This window comes from Ochotona princeps, chromosome 17 (genome assembly GCF_030435755.1).
Source record: "Ochotona princeps isolate mOchPri1 chromosome 17, mOchPri1.hap1, whole genome shotgun sequence".
NCBI classification, from domain to species: domain Eukaryota; kingdom Metazoa; phylum Chordata; class Mammalia; order Lagomorpha; family Ochotonidae; genus Ochotona; species Ochotona princeps.
The window spans coordinates 40,413,975-40,432,954 of NC_080848.1; the positions used below are offsets into that span (position 1 = coordinate 40,413,975).

The 18,980-nt window shown below is 55.3% G+C and overlaps 1 protein-coding gene across 1 annotated transcript in view; it reads left to right on the forward strand.

The window, feature by feature from the left end:
- Window positions 1-1,229: 1,229 nt before the first annotated feature.
- SPNS3 (SPNS lysolipid transporter 3, sphingosine-1-phosphate (putative)) overlaps window positions 1,230-18,980 on the forward strand; it is a 48,402-nt gene continuing 30,651 nt past the window's right edge. The window contains exons 1-7 of the mRNA XM_058676027.1: window positions 1,230-1,602; window positions 5,788-5,853; window positions 11,231-11,367; window positions 11,932-12,083; window positions 12,579-12,645; window positions 13,893-14,041; window positions 14,674-14,826. Of these exons, the coding sequence (XP_058532010.1) occupies window positions 1,401-1,602; window positions 5,788-5,853; window positions 11,231-11,367; window positions 11,932-12,083; window positions 12,579-12,645; window positions 13,893-14,041; window positions 14,674-14,826 (926 nt within the window). The 5' untranslated portion in view covers window positions 1,230-1,400. The remainder of the gene's footprint in view (window positions 1,603-5,787; window positions 5,854-11,230; window positions 11,368-11,931; window positions 12,084-12,578; window positions 12,646-13,892; window positions 14,042-14,673; window positions 14,827-18,980) is intronic.

An 18,980-nucleotide genomic window follows, 5' to 3' on the forward strand; every position in this document is an offset into this window, starting at 1 on the left:
AGTGGCCACAACAGTCAGAGCTGAGCTGATCCGAAATCAGGAGCCAGGAACCTCTTCCAGGTCTCCCACGCGGGTGCAGGGTCCCAAGGCTTTGGGCTGTCCTCCACTGCTTTCCCAGACCCCAAACAGGGAGCTGGATGGGAAGCAGGGCCTCTGGGTCACAAACTGGTGCCATATGGGATGTCGGTGTGTGCAAGGCAAGGACTTTAGCTGCTAGGCTACCGCTCCAGGCCCGTGGCTTGTCATTCTTGCCTTTTAGCAGCCAATCCAAGACATGGAAACCAGAAATTTCGGGTTTCCGTTTGATTTCAAGTGGCTGTAACTGTAATTGCTACCCACGACCACATGATGTCGCTATTGAAGTCTGCACACAGTCTGTCCACTGGAGCTTGTGATGACCAAGGAAACTTTGAAAATGCGCAGACTTCAGCTGGTACGGTGCTAGCCTTGAGATTCCGAGTCTGTGGTGCTGCAGTCTGCTCCCCTGTGCCTTTCCTGCTGTGCGGGGTGCTGCTTCAGCAGCGCTGTGTTATTTTTGGCTGCTGTCCTCTGCTGTATCACCTGCTAAATTACATGAACTGGTCCATCACCCAGAACCTAAGGTTTTCAATGTCTTTGTGAGAATTCACATCCATTGCTTTTTGAAAATTTGTTTCTAAAGATTTATTTATTTGAAAGGCAGAGTTACGGAGAGAGAGAGAGAGACAGACATTGAGTTCTTACTTCCGCTGGTTGACTTCCCAAATGAATGCGATCACTGGAGCTGGGCCAGGCTGCAGCCTGGCGCCAGAAGCTTCATCTGGGTCTCCTGTGTGGAAACAGGAACCCAAAAAAACTTGGGCTAACCCCTGCTGTTTTCCCAGGCCTCTAGGCGCCACTAGAATCCCAGTGTCTACTTGAGATGCCAGCGTTGCAGGCAGCAACTTAACCTGCCTCCTGGTGCTGGCGCCCTTGGGTGGCCCCTGCCACCTCTGGGGTTTTGCAGGCAGGGACTGAGCAGATGAAGCCTTCTCAGACTCTAACCCCACACTTGCTGCCTGCCCTGAGCAGGGGCAAGGCCTGGCCTACAGCCCAGGTCTTCTGCAGGCAGCCTGGCCCTCTCTCAGCGAGGTGGGCATCGGGAGGCTTGTCTCATTTCCTGCCCTGGTCACTTCTCTTTCACACTGCTGCCCTGTGGTTGCAGGCCCGCTCACGGGGAGCACGCAACTGTCTGGTTCCCCAGAGTCGGGTTGCCAGTGGCCCTCTTCCCCCAAGCAGGCCTCCTGGGCTGAGGATGGTGAAACCCCACTGGCCACACTGCGGTGGGCTCAACAGGAACCTGTAAAAGGAGTTGCCAGCCAGTTCAAGCTTTAGCCCTGCACCGCACCGTGCGGGGACAGGAGCTTCCAGTGTGTGGGGTGATGTCAGCTGAGTGGCCCAAGTCTGGGCCAGAAGGGCTGCAGGGCCAGTCCCTGGGGCCAGGCCGGAGCCAGGGACCCTCAGCGGCGGGTCAGGGTCCCCTGACGGCCCCCTGGAGCGTGCCCCCCTGGAGAGCGTACACGGCCGCTGCTGTCCTCTGCTACATCAACCTGCTGAACTACACGAACTGGTTCGTCATCGCAGGTGAGCAGGGAATGGGGTGGGCATGCTCCTGCATTCATTCACTCACTCATTCATTCATTCAGCTTGCTTGTCTTCTGTCATTTATTCCTTCAAGCTCTAACCTTTTCTTGCATTATTATTCGTCGAAAATGGACAACTTGTTCTAGGTAGGTCACTCCCAAGAGGAGTTGGGACCTACAGATGCTAGGGCAGAGGGAAGAAGCTTGGGGACAGCAGGTGTGGGCAAGCAAGAGGGCACTGACCTGGTGGGGCATTGCTGGCCACCCTTGAGCCTGGGCTCTGGTCAGCAGTGGCAAGCTGGATACACAGGGAGCAGCTGTGGGTCTTGGGACCCTGGGGAGGCTGCAGACATGGGAACACACATGCAAGTCCCTGTAAGGTGACCCCCAGGCCTGATGGCTGAGGGCTCAGGTACAAGTCAGAGGCAATGGGCCGTGTGGTTTGCACCGGGAAGGGTGGAAGGACAGGGGTTCAGGGTAGGGAGGAAATCTGGAGACTGGGGTCAGTCTGATTTCAGATTCACAAGTAGAACGTGTACACTGAGTGGGGGTGGTAGGAAGGACAGAAAACGGGTTTGGGGCAAGATTGTGAGCTGCCAGGGACGGGGGCATGGGCATGTTGTTTTTTCTTATTTGAAAGGCAGCACTCCAGAAAGGAGAGACAGAAAGATCATCCATCTACTGGCTCACTCCCCAAATGGCCTCAGTGGCTGGAGCTGAGCCAATCTGAAGCTAGGAGCCAGGAGCTTCTTCTGGGTCTCTCACATAGGCACAGGGTCTCAAGGCTTTGGGTCGTCCTTGACTTTTTTCCCAAGCCATAAGCAGGGAGCTGGACGGGAAGTGGAGCAGTTGGAACATGAACCAGCACCTATATGGGATGCTGACGCTTGAAGGTGGAGGATTATCCAGTTGAGCCATGGTACCAGCTCCAAACTTTTTTTTTTTTTTCCTTTGTTTTTTTTTTTTTTTTTTTAGAGTATTTATGCAGCAAAGACACAGAGGGACAGAGTGAGAAGCCTGGACCTGGAATTCAGGCCAGGTTTCCCACATGGGTGGTAGGGATCCAACTATATCAGCCATCCCTGGTGCCTTCCGGAGTACCCGTAAACAGGAAACTGGGGTCAGGAGCTGGAGTCAAGCCTTCTGATGAGCAGTGAGGGCACCTCAACTGGCATTTCCACCTCTAGGACCCATGGTTGCCCTGTAAGGGGGGCTGAATACAGGGATGTGCCGCTCATGGAGGCAAAATGAGCTGGGGCTGCCGAGCAGAGCTAGGCCGGAGGATCCGTGAGGGCAGGAGAGGAGAGGTGCGACTGGCCCTTCCCTGCCCCTCACCCGGGCTGTGTGTCCCGGGAGTCCTGCCTGCTCGTGCCTCCCTCCCAGGACTGCCTCTATCTATGCTTCCTGGGATGGAGTTTGCAGAAGCCAGCATCCCTGCCACCTCTCCTTCCCTAAACCTGGAGCCCGTTTTCTGCATCCTGGGGACAGTGATAGCCCCTGCCTCCTCGTAAGATAACAATCACACGGCTGTGCTCATTGCCTGCCTCTCCCTCTCTGCTGTCTGCAAGGGACAATGACAGGAAGGAGTGGGTGCCACAGGTCCAGGCAAGGCCTGAGCCACCACTGAGGACCTAGGGTGATTTTAGGGAGCAGAGCCTGGTGTCGGGGGGCTCTGATGCTTTCTCTGCCATAGCCTGGAGCTTTGTAAGACGTTGCTGAGGCCTCAGAGTTCCGCAGGACTGAGCAGGGTTTTGGCTCGCTGAGGGCTTGGAGACTGAGGTTGGGCCCGAGTCTTGGAAGCTCTGTGTGTGCTTGCCCATGCTTCTGCAAGAACATGCCTGTGTGGACATGTGTTCAGGTCAGGTGCTGTATGTCTTGGCATGAACATGCTTGCATGTAGGTGTGTGCATCCATGAATGACTGTTGTGCACAGGCGGGACTGCTGTGTGGTGTAAATGTGGGGACTTGCACAGTTGGGTAAGTGTGCACAGTGTACCAGGGAGGAGCTGCTGCTCGGGTTACTGGGTGAATGGCAGCCTGCATGCGTCCTTCTCAGTGTGTGTGGATGTGAGTGCAGGCTCCTGCACCTTTGCAAATGTGTTGGTGTGTACACATGAGGGCACTTGGAAACACTGGTGGAAAAAGAAAAGGAAACCCAAGAGGAAATGAAGGTAGGTGTTGGCCCAGCGGCCAGGGTGCTGGTTGGGATGTCGATCTCTGGGGCCTGATGCTGGCCTCTTGCTGCTGCACACACACCCTGGGAGGTGGCAGGTGGTGGCTCAGGTGGTTGGGTCTCTGGCACCATGTGGGAGACTTGGACAGAGTTCCCCACCCACTGCAGGCATCTAGGAAGGGGGCCAGCTCTCTCTGTCTCTCTCTTTCTGCCTATCACATAAATACAGAACAAATTTTTAAAAGTTTACAGAAAAATGGAATTAAAAGATAAATTTTAAAAAGTTTGCAGCATGTCTTTCTCTTGTTTAAGAATAACAAATTTCTGCCTTTTAATTATTTTTATTGGGAAGTCAGATATACAGAGAGGAGGAGAGACAGAGAGGAAGAGCTTCCATCCGATGATTCACTCCCCAAGTGACCGCCACAGCTGGAGCTGAGCCGATCCGAAGCCAGGAGCCAGGAGCTTTTTCCAGGGGTCCAAGGACTTGGACCGTCTTTGGCTGCTTTCCCAGTTTCATATGAGTAGAGAGCTGGATGGGAAGTGGAGCAGCCAAGACTTGAACCAGTGCCCATATAGGTTGCCAGCCTGCAGGTGGCAGCTTTACTAGCTAGGTCACATCACTGGCCCATTTCCACACATTTAAAAATGATTTCTTTATGTCTGTATTTGATTTGGAAGGCAGAGAGACTGAGATCTCCACCTTCTGGTTCACTTGCTAAATCCTGCGATAGCTGGCCCCCCGCAGGCTGAGGCTCAAGCCCTGCACTCCAGCTGGACCTCCCACACAGGTGCCAGGGGCCCAGGCACTCACCATAACCTGCCGCTTCCCAGAGGGCACCTTAGAAGGAAACTGGAGCCAGTCTGTGCCCTCCATGGTGTCTGGAGGTGCGGGCTTGCCGATGGCCTGAGGGACGGAGCTGGCAGGGACATGCGGGAACCTGGTGGTTCATGCCAAGCAGGCAGAGCGAGCCTGGGGATTTCCCCATGTCCTTGGTCCCAGGTGAGGTGCGGGGTGAGGGGAGGGGACAGACCTAGGATAGCCTGTGAACCAGCATAGGTTCCAGAAGCTTGGGACCCTGGTGGGCGGGCAGAATTCCGGGCCAGCACACCATCCCACCAGAAGATGGGGTTAGGAAGGCTGGGCTGGGGAACCCAAGTGCTCCCGGGTACAGGGACCATAAACTGATTAGGGGACTGTGGGAGGGAGGGCCGCTGAGGGAGTGTGTTGCAGGTGAGGAGTGACTTCTGAGGGACTTGCGCGACAAGGGCACTGTGCTTACAGCAGTGACAAGATCGACAGCATTTCAGAATTATTGACACCACCTGAGCAGGACCTTAGGGCATGCTCCATGTCGGGGACCCTGTGATGACATCGGGTGGCCATTCCCCACCCCAGGGTACTGGGACTGTTGGGAGGCTATCCTTCCCCTTCTCTCTTCCGCCTTCCCCCAGACACAGGAAGAAGAAAAGGAAAATTTAAAAACAACAGTCTCACCCACTTTCCCCTCATCCTCGACCCTTCCTACCCTAATCAACTATGTAAACATCATAAAAAATAAAATTTATATAAAGTTAAACAAACAAAAAAGAAACAGGAATTCGCAGAGAGACACAGAGATCTTCTACCTACTGATTCGCTCCCCATGTGTCTGCCTTGGTCACGAGTGGGACAGGTTAGAAGCCAGGAGCCTGGAATTCAGGTCTTCGATGCTGGTGTCAGCGACCTAGGTGCTCATTAGCAAAAAGCTGGAATCCAGAAACGAACCAGGCATTCTGACAGTGTGTCCAGGTGCTGCGTGACCCATCCCCTGCCTCTCTGCCGGCTCCCCAATTGCCCTTGTATATGCCTCTGCATGCTTATGTATGCAAGCTTATATGTAAACACACACATGTGCTTGCGTCTGTGCGTGCTGTGCTCAGGGGTGTGTGTGAGTACGCATGTGCAGGGGAGCAGTCTCTGGGGGCCGTGCAGGCCACTTCTCATTCCCTGGACACCATCCCTGCCCTCAGGAGTGCTGCTGGACGTGCAGGAGACTTTTCAGATTGGTGACAGCCACGCCGGCTTACTTCAGACGGGTAAGGAGTGTGGAGCTGGGGCTGTGAGCTTCTGCTGGCTGGGAACGCCCGCCCCGCTGTGTCCCCTGGCATAGAGCAGGACTGGTCTGGGGGGAGGAAGTGGAGGATGGGGAGCAAGCCCTGGATGGAGGGAAGTGTGCAGGACAAGTGAGGGAGATAGGAAAGGTCCCAGCATCTGTGGTAGCTCAGAGGTGTCCCATGTGTGCACAGACACTACATGTATGCACATGTGTTTATAATACGTGACACCCATATGCCTGCCCGTGTGCACACACCTGGGCCCGTCCAACCTATAGTCAGCATTAGGGTTTCTGTCTTAGGCCTCTCTCTCTGCCTCGTAGTACGCTCTCTTCACACTAGGAACATGGCTCCTGAACCGGAGTACAGATACCCCAAGGGCTGTGCAAAAATCACCAGGGGCATCCTGAACACCTAGTATGGAGTGGAGAGAGCTGTGTGCATATTCCGAATCCTGTGCCTTTGCTTTCTGACAGGGACCTGCCCGTGAGCCTGCGTCCACTGTGGGTTCTCACACCTCCCTCCCCTTTACAGGACCCGGCTACCATTTTAAGTTAAAACCAAACATGGGGGCCCGGCGGCGTGGCCTAGCAGATAAAGTCCTCGCCTTGAAAGCCCGGGGATCCCATATGGGCGCCGGTTCTAATCCCGGCAGCTCCACTTCCCATCCAGCTCCCTGCTTGTGGCCTGGGAAAACAGTCGAGGACGACCCAATGCATTGGGACCCTGCACCCACGTGGGAGACCCGGAAGAGGTTCCAGGTTCCCGGCTTCGAATCGGCGCGCATCGGCCCGTTGCGGCTCACTTGGGGAGTGAATCATCGGACGGAAGATCTTCCTCTCTGTCTCTCCTCCTCTGTGTATATCTGGCTGTAATAAAAATGAATAAATCTTTAAAAAAAAAAAAAGAAAAAAACCAAAAAACCAAACATGGGCCTGGCACTGTGGTTTGAATGACTAATCCACCTGCTTCAAGCGCAGGGATCTGTCTGTAGACCTGCCTTTCTTTTAATTTTCATATTATTAGATTATGCTTTATTTTATTTTATTTATTTTTATTGGAAAGTCAGATAAATGGAGAGAAGAGACAGAGGAAGATCTTCCATCCAATGATTCACTCCCCAAGTGGCCACAATGGCTAAACCAATCCAAAACCAGGAGTCAGGAGCTTCTTCCAGGTCTCCCATGCGAGTGCAGGGTCCCAAGGCCTTGGGCCGTCCTCGACTGCTTTCCCAGGCCACAAGCAGGGAGCCAGATGGGAAGTGGAGCAGTTGGGACTTGAGCCAGTGTCCATATGGGATGCTGGCACTTGGAAGATGAGGAAATCAACTGAGCCATCGTATTGGGTCTGTTGACTGCTCTTAGAGGAAGCTTGCTCCCATCCACTGGCTCACTCCCCCAAATGCCTGCAAAGCCTGAGACGGGCCAGGCCAAACCCAGGAGCCAGGGGTTCTGTGTGATCTCCCTTATGGGTTGTACCTAAGTCCATGGGCCAAGACCTGCTCCTAACCTGTAGAATGTGCTTTAGCAGGAAGTTGGACCTGAAGGTGGAGCAGGGACTTAAAACCAAGACCGTCTGATCTAGGACACTGGCGTGCCATCAGCATCCAGTGATCCGTCCCTTCTCCGGGCGTATGGCCATGTCTGGGACCAGGCCTTGTCTTGCTGTCCCGCTGTGCCCTGTGCCCGGCTGTCTGCCGCTTATCTATATTGAGAATCTGGGAGGGAGATAGTGTTATCAGCACTCTGACTTCACTGAAGAGAAGGAAGCTGGCGTTTTTCTTAGATCCGAGTGATTGGTGCAGCTGGGTTGGCCCAGGAGTCCCGGCTTGACCCTTAGACTCTGCAGACATGTCTATCAGTTAGGAGAACTCAGTCTCCAGCCCCTAGGATGTGGCCGAAAAATACAGCTTCAAGCGGATTGTCTCCTTTGTTTGTCCGGCATTTGTTCCAGAACCCTCATCCAGATGCTCTTTATGGAATTTATGGGCGCTCTTATAAGACAGTGTGTGTGTGTTTGGGGGGATGTGGGGGGACCTTTGGCATTGCTTGGGACATCATTTGTGGAGTATGTGAGCTCCAGTCCTTGCTTTGCTTTGGATTCTAGCTTCCTGCCCACTGCCCATCCTGGGAGGCAGCAAGGGAAGGCTCAAGATCTGCCTTTGATCTGGAAGACCTGGATTGATTGTTCTGGGTTCCTAGCTTTGGTCTGGCCCAGCCCTGGCTGTTCTGGACCTGTGGGGGAGTGCACCTGAACCTGAGGATGGGAGATCTCTCTTTTCTGTCCTCTCTCTCTCTGTCATTGTCCAAATAATCTTGACCTCATTTTTTTTAAAGGAGTGGAGTGGGGATAGCCTGGGAGGAGAGCCCCGCTGGCCCCTGGGCCCTCTGCTGGCCCTAGCTCTGGGTGGGCTGTGGTCAAAGTGAGCCCACCTGGGCACAACACCATGAACAGAGTTCACACTTGCAATGGAGTCAACATTTTCCTCCCCTGGTTCTGGCCGTGGTGCTCACAGCTATGACACCAGGGTCCCTGAGAAGGGAGCAGTATGGAGGCACTCAGAGATCAGCCCCCAACCCCAACTCCCTCCTCCATGGGCCAGCAAGACAGTTGGAGGCACTCAGTAATACCAAGACAAGGTCCTTACCAGCTGCCAGGCACTCTTTTTTTTTTTTTTTTTTTTTTAAGATTTGTTTATTCTTATTGCGAAGTCAGATACACAGAGAAGAGGAGAAACAGAGAGGAAGATCTTTCGTCCTATGATTCACTCCCTAAGTGGCCACAATGGTCAGAGCTGAGCTAATCTGAAGACAGGAGCCAGGAACTTCTTTCCGGGTCTCCCATGTGGGTACAGGGTCCCAAGGCTTTGGGCCGTCCTCTACTGCTTTCCCAGGCCACAGGCAGGGAGGTGGATGGGAAGTGGAACCACTGGGATTAGAACTGGTGCCATATGCAATGCATGGCAAGGACTTTAGCCATGGAGCTGCCGCACCGGGCCCACCAACAGTAAATCATTTCAGCTTTGGGACAGCCCCATGAGGCACTGATTCTTATTAGGCCCGTTTTATGGAGGTGGAGGCTGAGGCTCAGAGAACATATGGGACATGCAGGGATTCAGAATCCAACAAGTCTGCCTCCTGTGCTTCTGAACTCTGGGGTCCTGGCTGCCACCAGTCCCAGAAGGGGTTTTAATCTGGAGAGGCTGGGCTGGTGGAGTGTCTACCTTCCCCTCGGGAGAAGCACCTGCAGCTTCCAGACTCCACAGGTCGAGCTACAGCCTGAAAGGAATGAATCCCCAACCCCATGCAAGCGCTCGGCAACTTGGGAGATGCTTTTTTTTTTTTTTTAAGATTTATTTATTTTTATTGCAAAGTCAGATATACAGAGAGGAAGAGAGACAGAGAGGAAGATCTTCCATCCATTGGCTCATTCCCCAAGTAACCACAATGGCTGGAGCTCAGCAGAACCCAAACCAGGAGCTAGCAGCCTCCTCCAGGTCTGCCAAACGGGTGCAGGGTCCCAAGGCTTTGGGCCGTCCTCGACTGTGGGAGATCCGGAAGAAGCTCTGGGCTCTTGGCTTTGGATCAACTCAGCTCTGGCCGTTGTGGCCACTTGGGGAGTGAATCATTGGATGGAAGATCTTTCTTTCTGTCTCTCTTCCTCCCTGTATATCTGACTTTGCAATAAATAACTAAATAAATATTTTTTTAAAAAAAGAAGATGAGCAGAATGAATTGATGGGTCGTGTCCAGTGTTAGCAGGGGTGCTGGCATGCGCGTCTTTGCGAGTGTAAATTGATGCAGCCTTATTGGAGGTCTATTATGACAGGTGTTATTACAACTTTAAATGCAATTGACAGCACAGATCACTCTCCGAGGAGCACTAGGCTGAACCAAATTAAATTGCTGGTTTTGTAGGTCAAAACTGACCTAATTTCTGCAATGGCATAGGGCTCAACCTAGTATTAGGGCAGGTTGTGGGGATTGGGAGGGGCTGAAGCCTGAGCTGTTAGTGTCTGGACATTCACTGGACCCAAGACATGTGGGTCATGAATGTCAGACTCCAGTGCTGGGCAGGGTCGTCCAAAGCCTGACGCCTGTGAGTGGTGGGCTGGGGGGGGGAGGATGGCCCCTCCCAGTTGGAGGCAGGCATTCCCATTCCCCCAGTCATGGCACTGATGGTTTTATTTAAAGGAACGGAAGGAAATGTGTGCACCTGTCCATGCGTGGTGTGAGTATAATCAAGCAAACACGTGGGGGTGTCTCTGTCCTCACAGAGGAGTAAATGAAGTCTTTTTTTGTGGGTCAACAGGCTAATCCCCAACTACAAGCGCCAGCATCCCCATATAGGCACCGGTTCATGTCCTGGCTGTCAGGGCTGGGCAAGGCTAGAGCCTTGAGAATTCCCTCCAGGACTCCCACATGGGGCCATCACCTGCCTCTCCTCGAGTGTGCACTAGCAAGAACCTGGAATGGGAGAGCAGTGCCAGGCCTCAAACCACGCACCCCAAGATGGAATGCAGTTTTTTTTAAAAGATTTATTTGTTTTATTGGAAAGTCAGAGAGGAGGAGAGACAGGAAGATCTTCCATCCATTGATTCACTCCCCAAGTGGCTGTAATGGCTGGAGCTCGGCATATCTGAAGCCAGGAGCTTCTTCCAGGTCTCCCATGCGGGTGCAGGGTCCCAAGGCTTTGGGCTGTCTTTGACTGCTTTCCCAGGCCACAAGCAGGGAGTTGGTTGGGAAGCAGGGCTGCCAGGCCATGAACCGGTGCCCATATGGGATTCCGGTAAGTGCAAGGCAAGTAGCCACTTGGCTACTGTGCTGGGCCCGGAGTGCGGGTGTTTTAACGGCGCCTCACATACCCTCCCTCACTGTGCAGCTTTGCAAATCCATGTAATACTGTCAGTGTTCCAGTGGGGAGTATTTTGTCTCCTTAGGAAACCCAGTCCTTCCCCAGCCTCCTGGGTCCCCTCTGTCTTGCAATCTCCATGCTGGTTCTTACTGTTCTAAATCATCGTTGCTTGTTTCTCCAGGCCACAGGCTGTGCTCCCCGCTCCCAGGCAGGTGTCTGGGTAGAGGAATCAGTGTAGTCGCAGTACCCAGGCTCACAGGGAAACCCAGCATCCACTGTGCGCCCGGCGGGTGGTACTCCTTCCACTCCCCTTCTGCCCACCCCCCAGCCTGGCAGGGGACAGCCACTTGGGAGGCACACAGGGATGCTTGGATGAAGGCTGTGAGATTGGCCTTAGCTTTGGACCCTGGAGCTGAGGCCCCTTCCCTGGGCCAGTGGGGCTCTCGGCCCATCCCCCCTTACTGTTGTGGGGGAACCTAGCCTATCCCCTGTGTATCCTCTCCAGTCTTCATCGGCTGCCTGCTGCTGTCTGCACCTGTATTTGGCTACCTGGGTGACCGGCACAGCCGCAAGGCCACACTCGCCTTCGGGCTCCTGCTGTGGTCAGGGGCTGGTCTCGCCGGCTCCTTCATCCCCAGTCAGGTGAGTGCTCACATCCCTCTCCCAGACCCCAGCCCTAGGACTCCCCAGATTCCACTCCGCGCCTCTGGCCTGTCCCCACTTCCTCTCTGATGTAGCCCTGTCAGAGCCAGGTGGCTGGCTCAGATGCTGATGGGGAAGGAGGTGAGGGCATAGCCTCCCCATAGGCCTGAGTCCGAGCTGAGCAGAGCCGTTGGACTTTCTTAACTGGAGGCTTCCTCTTTTGCACCTCCTCCTGTTGCTTCTCTTGGCTTCGTTTCCAGCTCTGCTGTGTTGAGAAACTGGCTTGGTTAGCAGAGGCCAGGCCCAGAGGGAGCTCCCCTCTGCTCTCCCGCCATGCAGTGCAGGCGGTGACTGAAGGCACCAGCAGGGGGCGCTTGTGTGATGTGGGGAACCTGGGATGTGCTCTGGGTGGACACGAGGTGCTTGTGGCTCTGAGACCCTCTCCACCTCCTGCACACCTGTGTCTTCTCCACTTCTCCTCGGCCCCATCCTGACGAATTCTTGGGTCCCTCTGTGCCACGGACGGTTTCTGCACTCACCGTAGTCTTGTGCCCTCTCACTCAGTATGCCTGGCTCTTCTTCCTGTCCCGGGGGGCCGTGGGTACCGGCGTGGCCAGCTACTCCACCATCGCGCCTACTGTGCTGGGCGACCTTTTCATGGGGGACCAGCGGACCCGCGTGTTGGCTGTCTTCTACATCTTCATCCCTGTTGGAAGGTTGGTGCCCAGCCCTGGAGCCCCTGCCCTGGGTGGTAAACCGAGGCCAAGGTTGTGAGAAGCAAGGTGTTGGGCTGGGACTAGGAGGGGACGTGGCAAGGAAGGCTAGGCCCAGAATCCTTGCCATGTTGCTTTACCTCCCTGAACCTCAGTCTTGCCCTCTGCAGATGGGCACAGGTTGTGAGGGATCTTAGAGATGGGATCAGGCCACTTTTGGGACGAGTCAGAGAGGGTGAGATTTATAATGATGGGAGGGCACTGACCCCTGAGAATGGACCCAGGGCTCTGGTGTGTACCCTGGCAGCACCGAGGCTTTGGTGAGGGGTGTGGGCTGGGGTGAAAGAAGCCCTGGGGTGAGGTGCCCGGCAGCCAGAAGTTGCTGTTGGCTGCCCAAGGGCAATGGCCATCCAGCCCTCCTGTGTCTACCTGCTTGAGGGAAGGGGCTTTGTGCTAGCTGCCCCCCTTCCTGCCCTCACGGTCCCCTCTCTGTTTCAGCGGACTGGGCTACGTGCTGGGGTCGGCTGTGGCGGAGCTGACTGGGAACTGGCATTGGGCCCTCCGGGTGAGTCCGTTTGTCTTCCCTCCGCTTTCCCCCGGGCTAGCAGGGACTTTCCAGCCTCCCGTGGCCTTGGCCACTTGGCGCAGGACCAGGCGCCACGGGGTGGGGGGAGGCTCAGACAAGGGGGCGCCATCAGAGGGTGGTCCCACATGGGCAGCTTTGGGCCTCCCCTGGAGCAAGTGGCCCTGCAGTCCAGTCCTGGCTAGACCATGTGCTCTTCAGCAAGCTGCCTTCCCCAGAAGCCTCAATGGGTCTGTCTGTGAAGTGGGGGCAGTGAGTGCTACCCAGGAAATCTTCAGGGCTCTGAGGCAAGGGATGAGCAGAGTCTGGCCCAGGGACAGTACAGAGAGTAAGGTGCCTTCCTCCCCTTTTAAAAAAAGATTTATTTGTATTGGAAAGGCAGATCAGATTTACAGAGAGAAGGAGGGTTAGAAAGATCCATCCACTGGCTCATTCTGCAAATGGCCACAACGGCTGGAGCTGAGCTGATCTGAAGCCAGGAGCCAGGAGCTTCCTTTGGGTCTCCCATGCAGATGCAGGTTCCCAAGGCTTTGGGCCATCCTTCACTGCTTTCCCAGGCCACAAGCAGGGAGCTGAAAGGGAAGTGGAGCAGCCGGGACACAAACCGGTGCTCATATGAGATGCCGGTGCTTGCAAGTTGAGGATTTAGCCAGTGAGTCATCATACCGGGCATGAGAGTAAGTCCCTTACAGACTGGCAGCTGGGCTGACTCAGGGAGCGGGGCCGGCTGGGAGCGTATCTTGGGCCCTCTTGGGACTGCAGTTACTGTTGGCTCAGATTCAGGCGTGGAAAGGACTAGGGATCTGGTCCTGCTTGCAGGTCTGGGCTGAGTCTCCCAGACATTGAGCGAGCTGGCATCTGGGGCCATGGAAGGCAGAGTGGGCACCTGCAGTGGGGTGGGCTGTGAGTGGACAGGCCTAAGAACTTCCTCTTGGTCTGAGCTCACTGAAGGGTGCCTCAAGGCAGCTTGTTGACTTCCCCGTCCCTGGGGACTGGGCAGGAGGCCACCAGGAGAGAATGATAGGGCAGGTGAAGGTATGAGCCAGGAGGAAGGCCGGTTCTGGGGGCAATAGTCAGGGCCCATGAATGCTAGGGGGGCTGCCTGCTCCCCAGAGAGGCTGGGAGGGGTTGGGAGACAGTGAGTGTCCTGCCCTGTGCAGAACTTATGCTTAGGACTGGAGCCTGCCCCCTCCTGCAGCCCTGAGCTTCCCGGGCCCTTCTCTCCCTAGATCCTGCCGTGCCTGGAGACCGTGGCCTTGATCCTGCTTATCCTGCTGGTTCCAGACCCACCCCAGGGAGCTGCCGAGAAGCAAGGGGTGGTGGCCACGAAGTACCCAAGAAGCAGCTGGTGTGAGGACGTCAGATACCTGGGGCAAAAGTGAGTGTCCCTGCCCCAACCCTCAAAAGACACAGAAACCCCTCTACAGCCCCACATCTCTGGCTCCCTACCTCTGCCTCCAGGGAGCCCTCCTGGGTTGATCCTCTTCCTCCTCTCAGCTCCCATTTGCCAATTGAGATGCCCCTCCACTTTTTAGACTCCATCGCCACGGCCAGGAGCTTATCCAGGCCTCTCTGGGGCCCACGGGAGGGCACTGCCCTCTGTGCCAAGCCTGATGTGCCAGGTGGGGCATGCAGGAGCCAGCTGTGGTGAAGTGGGGGCAGTGGTCAGGAGCCTGGAGTAGTGAGCTCTGAGAAAGCAAGGCAGAAGCTTCCCCAAGGCTGTGATGTTGAACCGGGTAGCCCTTGTAGTGGGGGGCATAGGAGGGAGGGAGGCGCAACACGGGCAGGGGCTTTTGCTGTTACAGGGGAGGTGGGGGGGCAGGGAGAGACTCAGAGGTGCAAGCCTGGAGTTTCTGAGGGGTGGCAGCTGTGGACAGACCAACCTAGATTCCATGAGGGAGTGGGGGTGTAAATGGGCTAGCCTGGAGTCCCTTGAGGGGGTAGGGCTTGGCCTGACCCCTTAAGCCCCAAGCCCTCTCGCCACCTCAGCCGGACAACTCTCTCTTGCAGCTGGAGCTTCGTGTGGTCGACCCTCGGGGTGACAGCCATGGCCTTTGTGACGGGTGCCCTGGGCTTCTGGGTTCCCAAGTTCCTGTTCGAAGCCCGCGTGGTCCACGGGCTGCAGCTTCCCTGCCACCGGGAGCCATGCGGCAGCCAGGACAGGTGAGGGCCTCTCCAAGGCTGCGTGGGCAGGGCCCAGGAGCTGCTTGGCGGCTGGGGGTCGGGGCCTACCGGTCACCAAGCTCCCCACACCTTGCCTTCTCTGGACCACAATCTCTGCCTTACTCCATTTTGGGGTTGTTGCGGGAGTCTAGAAGACGTTGGCTAGCGGGAAGATGAAGCTGCGGGGGGTGGGGCTTGGATGTGGGGAATCCTAGGCAGCCTTCCTTTGAGATAGTCTTTGGTGTCATCCGTGAAGAGAGCCCATTTTGCAGATTGTAAATAGAGGCCCAGGAGCCCTTGTTACTTCTCTGGTTCAGGGACTGCATTTGTTTGTTCTGGGCGAGTGGCTGGGAGAGTGAGGAGGGGGTACAGTGCCCTCGGGATGCCTGCTCCCACTTCCTGCCCATCTTCTATTTTAAAATTTGTATTTATTTTTAATTTATATGAAATACGGAGAGAAAGACAGAGAGAGAGAGAGCGATCTTCCATTCATTGGTTCACTCTCAAAGTTCTAGCACTGAGAGCCTAGACTCAAGCCCAGCCTCCCAGGGGTTTCCCAAACACTTGGCCATCCCTGTGTGCATCCCTGCACACTGACAGGAAGCTGGCATTGGAGACTGAGCTGGCACTGCAGCCCCACGCCCCAATGGGAGCTGCAGGATCCCAAGGGGCATCTTCATTGCTGCCCCAGATGCCTGCTGCTCTGCTTCTGTGCTCACCACCTGACTCCGTGCTCCACAGCCCCCGACAACCTCCCGATCCTGGGTCAGGAACAGCATCCTATCCTGCCTGCTCCTCCAGGAAGCCCTCCAGCCCAGACTCCTCCTCCATCCATCTGGCTGATTCATTTCAGCCTCTGTTCTGTCAGTTCTTCCCCTGACAGTCCGCTCTGCTGGGCTGCTTAGGGTCGGAGCAGTGATGGTTTCCTTTGGGATGCACTCATGCCAACAACTGCAGCCTCCTCTCTCACTTCTCTCTGGCACCCAGACACAGCCTTGCAGACTTCCAGGATACCCTTGGCCTCTGGCTTGCCCATGCCTGGGCCCTGGCCATGCCCTCTGCAAGCTGCTCCTTGTCTCCTCAGGGCTCCGTAAACTTGACCTTCAGGCTCTGTGCCAAGTGCTGTCTATGAAGAACCTCTTGAGGAAGGCGTTCCTGTGATTACAGCTTTGTAAATGATGAGAGGGAGGATCAGAGAGGTCAAGGGATTGGTCCGAGGTTATGCAGCTGACTGGTGACAAAACCCAAGCCATCGGCCTGCTGAGCTAACATTCTGATGTACTGCGTCTTGCCGCCTCAGGCCGATGACCATGCATCTGCCCTCTTGGCGCAGGGTGCACAGCTGGTGAGTGAGCTCGTGGAGAGAGGCTGATGTGTGTGTTGGCTTTGTAGCTGGATGGCTCTGTCTCCAGAGGTAAAGATGGAATGATTCCCATAGCAGCTTGAAAAAGTGCAGTAGAGGGGCTGGCCATGATGTAGTTTGTTAAACAGCTGCCTGCAGGCTGGCATCCCAAATGGACACCAGTTTGAATCCTGGCTGCTCCACTTTCCATCAAGCTTCCTGTTGATGCACCTGCGAGAGTAGCAGAGAATGGCCAAAGAGTTACACACACGCACACACACACACACACAGGAAGGAAGTGGGGAGGAGAAAGTGAGAGATCTTCTACCATCTGCTGGCTTCCTCTCCAAATGTGTGTCATGACTGTAGCTGGGCCAGGCTGAAGCCAGAAGTCAGGAGTTCATCCTGGTCTCCCACATGGCCGCAGAGGTCCAGGCACTTGGGCCATCAGCAGGAAGCTGGATCAGAAGTGGAGCTCCTGGGACACAGCAGCATCCGTATAGGGTGCCGGTCACAGGCAGTGGCTTTTCCAGAGGATGCACATGCCAGCCTCCACTCATAACTGTGGAGGTCACAAGTCCAACATGGTGTCCCTGGGGCAAGATGCAGGTGGCAGCAGGATCCGGTTCCCTCCGCAGGCTCAGGGAGAAGTTGTCCTTGCCTGTTTGTTGGCGGCTGTCGTATCTCCGGGCTTACAGCCGTGTCACTTGCTTCTGCCTAAAGTTTCCTCCAGCGAGGATGTTTTGATCAACGTTATCACCATTAGCATTCACCTGAAACCTGGAGGACAAGCTCTCCTGGCCAAGTTTGTTTGTCCTAAGTGTAAAGTCTAGCTTTGCAGAGGTGGCAGCCTTTATGGGCTCTGGGTGCTATGATGTAGAGATGTAGAGACATTGAGCGCCCGCAGAGGGGCTGAAGGGGCTGCTGGTGGGAGCATGCGTAGACCTCAGTGAGACCGCACCCCCTGGGTTAGTATGAGCCAGCCAGTGGGACAGGGGTGGGAAGCTGCGGGATGCCAGTTCAGCCAGTGGGAAATCTTCTCTCACACATGTTCTGATGGCCTGGATGAGGGATAGGTAGTGAGCTTCCCACCCCGGGGACATGTAAGTGCAGTTAGGACAGTCCCTTGCCCGGGCTATTGAGCAGGGAGACAGCATAGAAGTCTGAGGTCCTGTAGGGCCCTGTTGGCATGGAGAAAGTGGGATTCCGAGAAGGCCTTGTGTGGGCAGCCGGGAAAAGACAAGACCAGGGCTGGGCATGCTTGCTGAGCACACCTTGGCTCAAGGGCCAGTGTGTGTGTGGCAGGGGGCCAGCCAGGCTCTCCGCCTGCCTGAGTCCTCAGGCTCACAGGGCTTGGAGGGAGACATCATTCCTCTGGCACTGGGATCCTTGACTTGGCTGAGCTGAAGCCTGGCATGACTTGGAAGGCCTGGAAGTTTCGGTGAGGGTGGGTTAAGCTGCCAGAGGACTTGGTTGCTTGTGTCTGGCAGACAGAGGGCCAGGAGGCGCTGGCTCTGCCCTTGAGGGGCTGTGTGACCGCTAGCCAGTTCTTGAGCTCTCTGGACTCCGCACTGCTTCTGTCCACTGCGGGGCTGGGGTAGGGAGCGAACCCACGTGTCCTCGCCTGTGGGGTGCATTCTCATAGCAGGTGCTTTGGAGAGAGGTGTGAGGTGGTTTTTCATTTTTTTAAAAGTTGCCGAGATTGTTTTTTAAAAAATTATTTATTTCTTTTCATCAGAAAGGCAGACTGACAGAGACAGAGGGGGAGACGCAAAGATCTTCTATCGTCTGGTTTGCTTCTCAGAGGTCTACAACAGCTAGAGCTGGGCCAGGCTAGATCCTGGAGCCGGAAACTTCATCCGGGTTTTCTACATAGGTGACCAGAACCCAAGGACTTGGAACATCATCTGCTGTCTTTCCAGCTGCATTAGCAGGGAACTGGGTCAGCAACAGAACAGCTGGGACTTGAATTGGCACTCCAATAGGGATGTCAGCATTGCAAGTGGAGGTATAACTCGCTGTGTTGGACTCTGAGTTGTTTCCTTCGCTTGTTGGCAACCATCATCTTGCACTTGTCACATTTACAGATGCCAACAGGTGATCTGGAAGTAACAGGGTGCTAGCCACTCCCCATCCCTCCTATACTTCTGGAAATGTCTGGGTCTGGGAGGGGAGGCTGGCCACATGGAGAGGGGTCAGGGGAGGACAGGGGTGTTCTGGGCCAACGGGACAGTGTGGACAATGATAGGGACATGGCAAAGCCCAGGAAGTGTTTGGAGGATTCTTGGGCATTTGGGAGAGGTGAAAGAGGGGATGGGGCTGGGGCAGAGTGCAGGTCAGCAGGGCCAATGGGTGGGGCCGCCGGAGGAGGGCTGCCAAGCTCCTGGTGGTGACTTATATTTCTGCGGGTTCGTGCGGACCACGCTCTGTGCTGTCCCTCCGGGGCTCCTGTGAAAGCAGGCTCGGGGGCCCCTGCATTATGGTGGGTTAAGCCACGATCTCTGACACCTGTAGGGGCGCTGGGTCACATCCCAGCTGCTCCTCTTCTGAGTCAGCTCCCTGCTATTGTGCCTGGGAAAGCAATGGAGGATGGCCCAAGGGCACCGACTCCTGTACCCATGTGGCAGACTCAGAGGCAGCTCCTGGCTCCTGGCTTTGGCTTGGCTCAGCCCTGGCAGCTGGGGCCATCTGGAGGAAAGGACCAGCAGATGGAAGATCTCCGTGGCCCTCCCTCTCTGTAACTCTGCCTTTCAAGTAAACAAATAAATCATTAAAAAAAAAAAAAAAAAAAAAGGCTTGAGGGAACTGGAAG